Source organism: Bison bison, unplaced genomic scaffold, assembly GCF_000754665.1.
Source record: "Bison bison bison isolate TAMUID 2011002044 unplaced genomic scaffold, Bison_UMD1.0 scf7180017864037, whole genome shotgun sequence".
Taxonomy (NCBI): domain Eukaryota; kingdom Metazoa; phylum Chordata; class Mammalia; order Artiodactyla; family Bovidae; genus Bison; species Bison bison.
The window spans coordinates 7,558,742-7,568,769 of NW_011494609.1; the positions used below are offsets into that span (position 1 = coordinate 7,558,742).

Genomic DNA, 10,028 nt, shown 5'->3' on the forward strand with positions numbered 1-10,028 from the left:
GGGAAGGGGGCAGGCTGACCCATGGGGGCGGGGGCAGGACAACTTAGCAGGGCTTGTGCTGCAGGGACCCCAAGGCAGGGCTGGGAGAGCCCTTCCGTCCTGATGATCCAGGTCAGGTCCCCACCAGCAGCTCTCCACCCCCTCTCCATGAGGACACCATCCACTCTACCCCTGGTCAGGGGCCGGAGCCCAGGCCCATTGCCAGCTGGTGTGTCATTGGTGGGCTAAGAGTGACTTCTATGGTTTTAAATGGTCGTAGGGGGTAGGGGGGGAGTCAAAAGGAAACCAGTACTTTGTGACTGAAGGCAAAAGAAGGGGGCAGCACAGGGTGAGATGATTAGACAGCGTTACTGACTCAATGGACACGAGTTTGAGCAAACTCAAGGAGATGGTGACGGACAGGGAAGCCTGGCGTGCTGCAGTCCATGGGGTCGCAAAGAGTCGGATATAACTTAGCGACTGAACAACATTTTGTGACATGTGAAAACGAGCAAATTTAAGCTCAAGTGCCCACACCTAAAATCTGATTAGAAAACAGCCAGGTTCATCCTTTTGCAGATTATCTGCAGCTGCTTGAGCAGGACGCACGGCCCTAAAACCCCTGCTCTTGGGCCTCCACAGAACCCCTTCTGCCAGCCCCGCTGCTCCTTCCTGACAGGGCAGCCTTCAGGTCTGCAAGCAGCATCTCGCCCAGGCAGACACCTAGAGGGCACGCGTGCCCAGCCCGGCTGACCTCCCCTGAACACGCGGGGACGCACTAACCATGGCGCCTTCTCCGTTGCGCTGGTCTCCCATCACGGGGTCGCACACTGTGGATACAAAGTGCACCTCGTCAGCAAACCTGTGGCTGTCCAGAGGAGCCCCCAGGCTTGTCTGGTGAAGTTCCACACACGCAGCTACAACAGGCAAAGTGCACTTCTCTGGAGGCCCAGTGGTTAAGAATCTGCCTGCCAGTGCAGGAGACATGGTCAATCCCTGGTCCAGGAAGATCCCACGTGCTGTGGAGCAACTAAGCCTCTGCACCACAACTACAGAGCCCCTGCTCCAGAGCCCGGGAGCCCACATACCGCAGCTACCGAAGCCCCAGTGCCTTACAGCCCGTTCTCCACAACAACGAAAGCCCACCGCAGTGAGAAGCCTGAGCAGCACAACCGACAGCAGCCCCCACGTGCTGCGGCAAGAGAGCCTAGGCGCAATGCCGGCCTGGCACTGCCAAAGATAAATACGTGTTTAAAAAAATAAAACGGGAAAACACAGCACCCCCATCCTCATTTTCCTCCTTACCTGGCATTTTACATTTTCTGTCGGGGCCCCACCTGGGGAGTCTCTCATCCTAACCCTCCAGGGACAGGGTGGTCTCACATACACACCCAACCTGACACTGATCACAGCCTCTCTCACGCACCCCAGACCGACACCAGATTCACGGTGAAGATGCCTTTCAGGCTCTCGTCCCTGGAGGCCCAGCTGTGATAGAGCCCAAGTGCCGGGAGGGGCAGAACATGGAGTTGGGGCACCCAGAAGGAAGAGCACCCCAGCACCTACCATACACGAGCCTGGGGTTCTGCTGCTTCAGCTCCTGCACGATGTCCACCACCATGGCCAGGAAGGACTTGTCTCGTGTGTAGCCTTAGGGAGGGACAGAGACTCTTGTCACCCAACCTCGGCAGAGGAGACACAGCGCCACCACAGCTACCTGCCTGGAGAGTGGTTGGCAGAGCCCAGATCCGCCGCCAAGACAAGCGTCCCAACTGCAGGCACCCAGGGGACACCATGGGTGAGTGGGCAGCATTTTCCTTCCTCCCCTCCACTTTACAGAGTAAGCATGTTCACATCTCACCACACGTATAAATAAACGCAACTACGTGGGATTACACACCACAGGCCAGCACGTTGCTCACAGGAGTGTTTTCATCCCTGACCTCTTCCCAACACTGTACCTGTCCCCAGCCATGGGCACGGGGACCCCGGTGTGGAGATGCGGCACAGCCAGGACCCCCAAGGTCACTACCCGGACGTGGCAGTCACGAGGGCCCCACTGAGCTCCTCCTGGAGGCGCGACCGTCCCTCCTCGCGGGTGGCAGGAGAGGGAGCAGCCGGGTTGGGGTGCTCTGGGTCTCCCCACCAGCCCACCTGGGCAGGAGGCAGGCCTGGTTTCCCGTCCACACCCCTGGGCTCACCTGTGAGCACATAGTCATACTGATTCACGCTGTTCAGCTTCAGCCCGTCGTACAGCTCCTGGAGCTCGTCTGAGTTCAGCACTTGGCCCTTCCAGTGTGAGTAGCCTGGTGGGGGTGGGGTGGGGGGCAGAGCAGACCACGTGAGGCCCCGATGCTGCATGACGTCACCTGGGCACAGAGACTAGGCGGGTGCCCCTCAAAGCACATCCTGGGGTTGCTATCACTGAGTCGGGGACCCCCCTGCCCTTCCAGTGCAGTGAGGCCCACTCGGCAGCCCCTAACGACACCTGTGCTGCCTGCGTTGCACTGACAGATGGTTCGCAGGACTGCGTGATTTCTGCCCATCCTTCAGTGGTGCACCTGGGGGTGGCCCCACACGTCACGGTCCCCAGCTTTGCCAGACTCAGCTGTGTGCGTCCCCTATCCAGGCCAAGTGGCTTGAACAGTCACCTGGGCACCCTGGCAGGTAGGAGCTTCTCGCAGCCCCGCTCCCATCCAAGGTGAGCTGAAACCTATCCAAGTCTCAGGGCAAATCCCGACCGAGAGCCAGACATGAACTGGAAAGAGGCTGCAGCCTGGGTTCTTGGCCCAACAGGCACCCAGGTGAAGCCCCTACCCAGGCAGGCAGTGGGCCCTCACCTAGTCACCCACCAAGGACACCCCGAAGTCCACTCATGGCAAGTTTGTCCCTGGCGGCCCTAATGCCAAGAGGTACCCCATGAATGGATGGGTTTCTAAAGACATAAGGTAGAGCCTCGGAAGGCCTGATTTCTGCAACAACAGAGTTGAGTACCGACCACAAGTACAGGACCGGCTGTGGGCCTGGCGAAGGGGCTGCAGGGCTCTCCATGTGCGCATGGGGTGAGGGCCTGGCCGCCGCAGAGCAGCCTCTGAAAAAGCACACGGGGCAACGCCCAACAACCCATCAGCTATTCTCCAGGAAAGCATGGCCTCTGGTGGATCCCCATTCACGGGCCAGGAGGGGCAGGAGCAGGGAGGGTCCTGAGGCAAGGTGACCATCCCTCAGCAGGGTGTCCCCACAGGTTCTGGTTCTGCTAAGAGCCGGCAGCCCTGGCTGGATCCCCACAAGTGTTGCTGCCACAGAATTCCATGGTCCAGGTGGGAGGAACCAGTCACTCCTGACCCGTGGTTTTCTGAACATCCTTCCAGACAGGGTGGGTTGTTTGTTGTGGTTCTCGTTGTGCAGATCTTGTGGGATCTCAGTTCCCAAACCAGGGACTGAACCTGGACACCTGGCGGTGAAAGCACCAAATCCTAACCAGTGGACCACCAGGGAATTCCCGACATCGTGGGGCTTGACCCCACCGCATGTGTACCGCGTTCTTGTCCGAGGATTGCTATGATGGAGAACCACAGGCCTCTGTGGTCCTCGAGGCCAGAGTCCAGGATCGAGGTGTCGCAGGGCCGGCTCCTCCTCCGTCCTCACGTGGTCATCCATGTGTGTGTCTGTGTCCTGATCTCCTCTAAGGACACCAGTCAGATGGGAGCAGGGCCACCCCAGTGACCCCACTTACCTTTAACTACCTCTTTAAAGGCCTCATCTCTAAACAGCCACATTTGAGGTTCCAGGAGTCAGGACCTTGACAGGTGAATCGAGGGGACACACTGCAGTCCGTAACACGCAAGTCAGCCCCTGCGGGGTCTCAAACACCCCCCACTCCCACCCGGGAGGCCAACTTCCTAACGAGATGAGAAGGTTCAGGCTCACAATGTTCAGAGCGCATCCCCGCCCGCCCTCCGCACCACCCCTCCAATTCCCACCACAGCCCTATCTCTCCTCTCCTAACTCAGGAGACCCTTCTGAAAGATGGGCACTGGGGCCCTCCATCCATGCCGCTCAACTTACAATTTACAAATGAAAGAAACCGCGGAGGCTGACCCCAAGGGTCCCAGCTCCTTCCTGTGCACCTGATCCCGCCCCCCAGGGGGGGACACCACCAGGCTGGCAGTGGATTACAACCACAGTCACACTCTGAACTCTACCTGCTGGACGGCTGGCCTGCCTCACCCACCGACCTCCAGCCCCATCCAGCTCCTCCCAGCCACTGCCCAAGGGCTGGGATAGCCCGTAACAGGAAAGCCCTGCTGAAGGAGCAACTGGAGAATGCTGGCCGCAGGCAGGGGCTGCCTTGGAGGGGAGGCTTAAAGTCTAAGCCAAATTGGCTCTTTTACTTTAAAAACAAAAAGAAAAAAGCAAAAAAGAGGGCGGTAAAACCTATAAGCTCTGGGGAGGTTCACTGGACTGACAACTTCTGGGGACGCGTCCAAATGTCATTGTGCCCAGTACACTGGGGGAAGCAATGGCAGGAAAGGCTTTTTACTGAGAGCGGTATGTTCTCCATCTGAACCCAGCATAGTTCCTCCTCCATTGATGTCTGTTACCCACTCCCGCCAAGAACCAGGCACCTTTCCGCATATCTGATGCTGGGCCACCTGCCAGAGCTTCTGGGACGTTCTGTGCTCCGAGATTCCGTCTGGGTTCATAGTAACTTCAAAGAAGGGACGTGGTGACATTTCTAAGAACTGAGAGGCTTTGTCCCCCTGATGCCATTAACTCAGGGCAGGGCGGATCCGAGGCCACAGGGCCCTTGCCTGGTGTTTCAAGGGCTTTCCAAGGGCCGAGACCTCATGAATCCGAGCCAGCAATCCCACGGGCTGCCCTTGGGTCCCCGTACACAGAGACACACTCACACGGGGTCCCCGAGGCTCGGGGTCTTAATAGAGAAAGCCAGAACCTTCTCTCCTCCTAATACCATCAGGGCCCGGTGGGGTTCCTCGGCACAAGGCCTTTCGGTGCCCTCATCTCTTTGATTATAGAAAACAGCCTTCACTCGGCCTCCATGACCTTCCGAGTTCCAGTGGGCGGATTCAAGCAGTTGTTCACATTAGGGAAGGGAGGGGATGCGAGACCAGGGAGAAACAGTCAAGAGCAGCCTTGGGCAAGGTCCTGTTTCTCCATCGCCAGAGTACACACAACAATGTCTCCGAGCTGTTTTTGCAGATACCGAAAGCCACTCCAGGTGGGAAAAGTTAACGATTAACCTTGGTATGCTGCCCACAAGCATGCAGACCCCAGACCAGCTGGACCTGAAGGTTGATGATGTTGACTCTTACTTAGCTCACCACCCACCCCTCAGAAGAATGTCGATCTGATCACTCCCTCTTTTACCATAAAACTTGTCACTGTCTTCCCCAAGTTGGGACACTGGGTTTTGAGGGTATGAGCCCACTGTGTCCCCCTTTGCCTGGCAAAGCAATAAAGCTCTCCCTTTCTACTTCACTCAGAACTATCTCTGAGATTCGATTTGGCACCGATGTTCAGAGAAGCAAGAGCTTGTGGCAGTGCTCCAGCCCACGGTGTCACCCAGGTGGGGGGGCCCCCTGAGCAGGTGCTTGGATCACCAACCTCAGCTCAAGGAGGAAACTGGGGACCAGACGTCATGTCACCCACCTGGGTCGTCCAGCCACCAAAGCAGCTGAGCTGAGTTAAACGTGGAGCTGGCAAACTCACCCCCCACATGCTCTATTGTCTGTAAGATGAGGGGGGCAGCTCTCCGAATCTAAGGGACCACTTCCCATGCCCACATCCAGCTCTGCCAGGATGGCTGAGACCAACACCTTACCTGTGTGGTTTGAAAACTGGACAGAGTTCACTGCATCGACCTCAAACCCCAAAACCTGCAAGATGGACAGAGAAGGAGCAGGCGTAAGAGAGCTGGCGGGCCTGCACTGACACATGGCAGGTGCCTGACACGGCCTGGGGCAGGCAGGAGGGTCTCCGACCTGGAGAACAGGAGGAGGGTCTCCCCAGCGCAGCCTCGGCACCCACAACTGCAGGGATGAGCATGGAGGTGATGGGGAGCGTGGGGACCAGCCAGCCCCAAAGGCCAAGGCTCAGAGGCCATGGCCCACCTGCTGGAACTGCCACCAAATGAAAATGCTCAAAGACCAGCACGGGATCCATCTGTTCAAACACTAAGAGGGCAGTCAGGCCCTCTCTGCTGAGGCCCCCACACGGATCGGATCGGGGGATGAGGCCAAGGGCTCTCACTCCCTCCCTGGGAGCCAGGCTTGTAGCCCCTGCATTCTCCCAGGTCAGCTGGGGAGAAAGGCGCCCGGCTGGGGCCCAAGATCCAGAGACAACTGCAGCCACAGACCCGCCCCCAGACAACAGGGACTCCACCCCACTGGGCCAGCCTCACTGGCCCCAGCTCAGGTCACCCAGCCATTGCTGGGGCTTGGACGCCCATCTGCGTCAGCAGCCTCTCCAGAGCTCTGGGGACACAGCGGGTAAGGGAGGCGAGGGTGGGTTCTGGTGCCTGGCACCTGCCCGCACAAGGCTGCAGGGGCCACCTGTCTGCCCAGAAGGTCCCTCCTCTCCCGGACTCGCCTGACCCTCATCTATGCTCCCCACTTTTTACAGGAGGTCGAGATCCCACGCTCCCTCCTCCTCTCCTGGGCTCACCTGACCCCTCTCTATGCCCTCTCTCCCTACCCCTCTTCTACACGCAGTCGAGACCCGGTGCTCTGGGGCTGGCAGCACAAAGCAGGGTCTGATGAGGAGTCACGTGTTCACCAGACACACCACTCATGACACTCTCACGAGCCCCTCACTCTGCACCCCGGCCCCGGTCCCCAGTTCCCTCCCTATGCCCAGCCAGGTCTCAGCTGGGAGGTTCACTTCCACCAGCAACCCCAGCAAAGAAGCCACACTGAGGGAAGTGAGAAGATGGTGCCCTGCAGGGTGGGGAGTGTGGCAGACAGTGTGAGGGGCCCCGGGAGTCAGGTGCTTGTCCCTGAGCTCCACTGCTGATGGGGGCGGAGGTGCCACCGCTGACCGGGGGGCGGGAAGATGAGGCTAGGGTGCGCAGAGTGAGCCTCAGGACCCACTGCCGGGACCCCCATTAGACGTGGCCCCTGACCTTCGGGCATGCTCCCTCCACTGAAGATGAGAACAAAGGCCCTTTGCCGTAACTGGTCCAGTGGACAGACAGTCCCTGGCTGTCCCCCACTTCCTGTCCACCAGGAACTTACCAAACCCTCCCCCCTTGCCTTCACCTGAACACCAACAACTTCTGGGTGTCACCTCAATGTCCCCAAACAAGCAAAGCTCTCTGGCCACAAGAGTGTCTGTCTCTGCGGGTATCAGAGCAGGACTGAGGGTCCCCAGGTGTGGATATGGGCCACACCCCAGCTCTTCATGGGGGCTGTGGTTACCAGGCATGCTCCTTTTGTGAACTCATTGAGCTGTACACTTATGAAGTCTTTCTAAAAAGCCAGTATTATGAGGACTTAAATCAAGAAAAAATTCCACAGTCTAACCTAGAAAGTTAAAACTGGCAATTTGCGAATTTTCTTGCCAGATTTCAGGGCCTCCTAGACAGACAGAGCTCACGGTATTTCAGATCCCTAAATTCTAATCAACTCCAAAGAAACAGATTTGAAGCAACGATGACACAAATCCTGCAAATCCTGCCAGAATACCTCGCTCCATTGCTTCTGGAAGCGTAGATAATTAGTCCTTCAGAGCCAGCACACGCGAAGCAGCTATTTTCTGTTTTTAAACGATAGCGCTAAGCGCCGGGCTGACATCTCCATTTCACACACCAGCAGCTTATTTGTTGGCATGATAGGCTCGTGTGAGGGGCCCTGTCAAAGCCTCGTGCAGGGTTGGGCAGGTGCAGCAAAAAGCCAAGACACAGGGCCCGGCTCCCTGATGGGAAACGGGAGACCCCAGAGAAAGGAGGTGCCTGTTGTTAACACCTCGTCTTCCAACTCAAACCTCTGCTTCTGTGCTCAGCTCTGGGATCTGGGGCTGGGACCCTGGATGGCACATCTGTGCTCAGCTAGGGGCTTCTGATGGGACACAGGGGTCGGGAGGGGTGGAGGGAGACCAGAGGTGGAGGGTCCTGCCCCTGCTGGTCACCTTCCCCAGCCCCGGTTTTCTTTACCCACGAGGAGGGGCCCCCGGAAGCAGCTGAATCCACTCTGTGATCTCTCCATTGCTCCCAGCACCCCCATCGCATAGCCGTAAACATCCCGTCTCCCTGAGCTTTAAGTCCCGACTGTAAGCAGACAGGGGAGGCGGGCCCTGGAGAAAGAACCAGGCGTGACGTTTGGTCTAAGCCATGTTGTGACCCGGGCCTGGTCACAGCGCTTGCCCTTGAACAGGTCTCGGTAACTAATGATCTTCAGAGAACAAAAGAATGCAGGGCAAACAGTTACTGAGCATGAGGAGTAACAGCAAAGGAAACCAGTCAGATGTAAAGAGCCCCGGCTCCACTTCCCCGCACTCACCCCTCTCCCCGTGCTTGCCCTTACACAACCCCACTGAGTGTGGGTGGAGCCACCAGGGAGTCCAGTCTATTCACATGCACCCTTAGGAGCAGAGTTCTCTTTTCCTAAGAGAAATAAAGGCAAAAACAAACAAATGGGACGTAATCGAACTTGAATGCTTCTCCACAGCAAAGGAAACCATAAACAAACCAAAAAGACAATCTATGGGCTGGGAGAATACGTGCAAACGATGTGACCAACAAGTGGAAGACGTGGTGGTCAGTCACTGAGTCCTGTCTGACCCTTTGCGACCCCGTGGTCTGCAGCACACCAGGCTTCCCTGTCCTTCACCATCTCCTAGAGTTTGCTCAAATTCATGTTCATAGAGTTGGTGATACTAATGAAATAGTACTCAGCCATAAGCAGGGAATGAAATAATGCTATTTGCAGCAACATGGATGGATGTAGAGATTATATACTAAGTGAAGTCAGACAAAGAAAGACAAATATTATATGATATCACATATATATGGATACTAAAAAATAATACAAAACCAGAAACACACTCACAGACACAGAAAACAAACTTATGGGGAAAGGAAGCAGGGCAAGGGATCAGTTAAGAATATCCGGACATGTCACTACATCTAGAAGATAAACAGCAAGGATTTACTCTATAACATAGGAATTATATTCAGTGTCTTATAATAAACTATCATGGAAAAGAACACACACGTATTAACCGGGTCACCGTGCTATACTCCTGAAATTAGCACAGCATCGTAAATCAACTACATTTCCACTTGAAAACAAGCCAAGCAAAGTTCTCTGACAGGCGGAAGAGGATGTCCACGTGTCCTGAAGGAGAGTTCTCAGCGCTCTGCTGGCCCTGAGCACGCAGGCTGCGTGGGGAGCAAGGCCACCGTGCAGCCACAAAGCTAGCTCACCTGGCTCCAGTGACCTGTACACCAGTAAGTCTGGTACCTGCCCCAGCTCCCACCCCGATCAGCTGCGGCCACATCCTTGGCTCCAGCGGCCACTCAGCCTGTCTTCCAACCCAGGCTGGCAGCTGGTCAGCTGGCAGAATTACACCAGGGAAATCGGCCCTGCCCCACCCCTGCCAGCTTTTCACCATTTACCAGCAACAAGACTCATTTTAAGAAAAAAGAGGAAGAATTGGCTAGTTCAGCATGGGAAGGGGAGGGGAGGGGAGGCCTTCAGAGATCAGGGAGAGCACCATCTCGGGCCTAACCCCCCCCTCCCCCACTGTCCCCAGCCCAGTGCAGCCAGGGGCAGGTGCTGCTGGAATTCTCAAGCGGGCCTGTTTCAAGTCCTAGCTCCCATCCAGGGAGCCTCTGTGCTGTCCTTCCCCTGCTCCCCAAAGCACCCCGCAGACACCAACCTTCGAGGGTTACCCGTGGAATGAGGCCCAAACCCCAGGCTGTGCGTCCCACCAACTGAATTCCACACACTCTCTGAAACCCCAAAGTCCTTCTGCCTCTGGGCCTCTGTGAGCTCCCCCAAGTCTGAAACAGGGATCTTGGCTCCAAG

The 10,028-nt window shown here is 56.7% G+C and overlaps 1 protein-coding gene across 2 annotated transcripts in view; it reads right to left on the reverse strand.

Annotated features, from left to right (window-relative positions):
- PDXK (pyridoxal (pyridoxine, vitamin B6) kinase) overlaps window positions 1-10,028 on the reverse strand; it is a 26,243-nt gene that overhangs the window by 6,487 nt on the left and 9,728 nt on the right. The window contains exons 2-5 of one of the 2 annotated variants that reach the window (XM_010834903.1): window positions 5,825-5,884; window positions 2,181-2,285; window positions 1,546-1,629; window positions 763-809 (exon numbers count right to left, since the gene is read on the reverse strand). In XM_010834903.1, the coding sequence (XP_010833205.1) occupies window positions 763-809; window positions 1,546-1,629; window positions 2,181-2,285; window positions 5,825-5,884 (296 nt within the window). The remainder of the gene's footprint in view (window positions 1-762; window positions 810-1,545; window positions 1,630-2,180; window positions 2,286-5,824; window positions 5,885-10,028) is intronic. The other variant, XM_010834904.1, reaches the window with a different exon arrangement.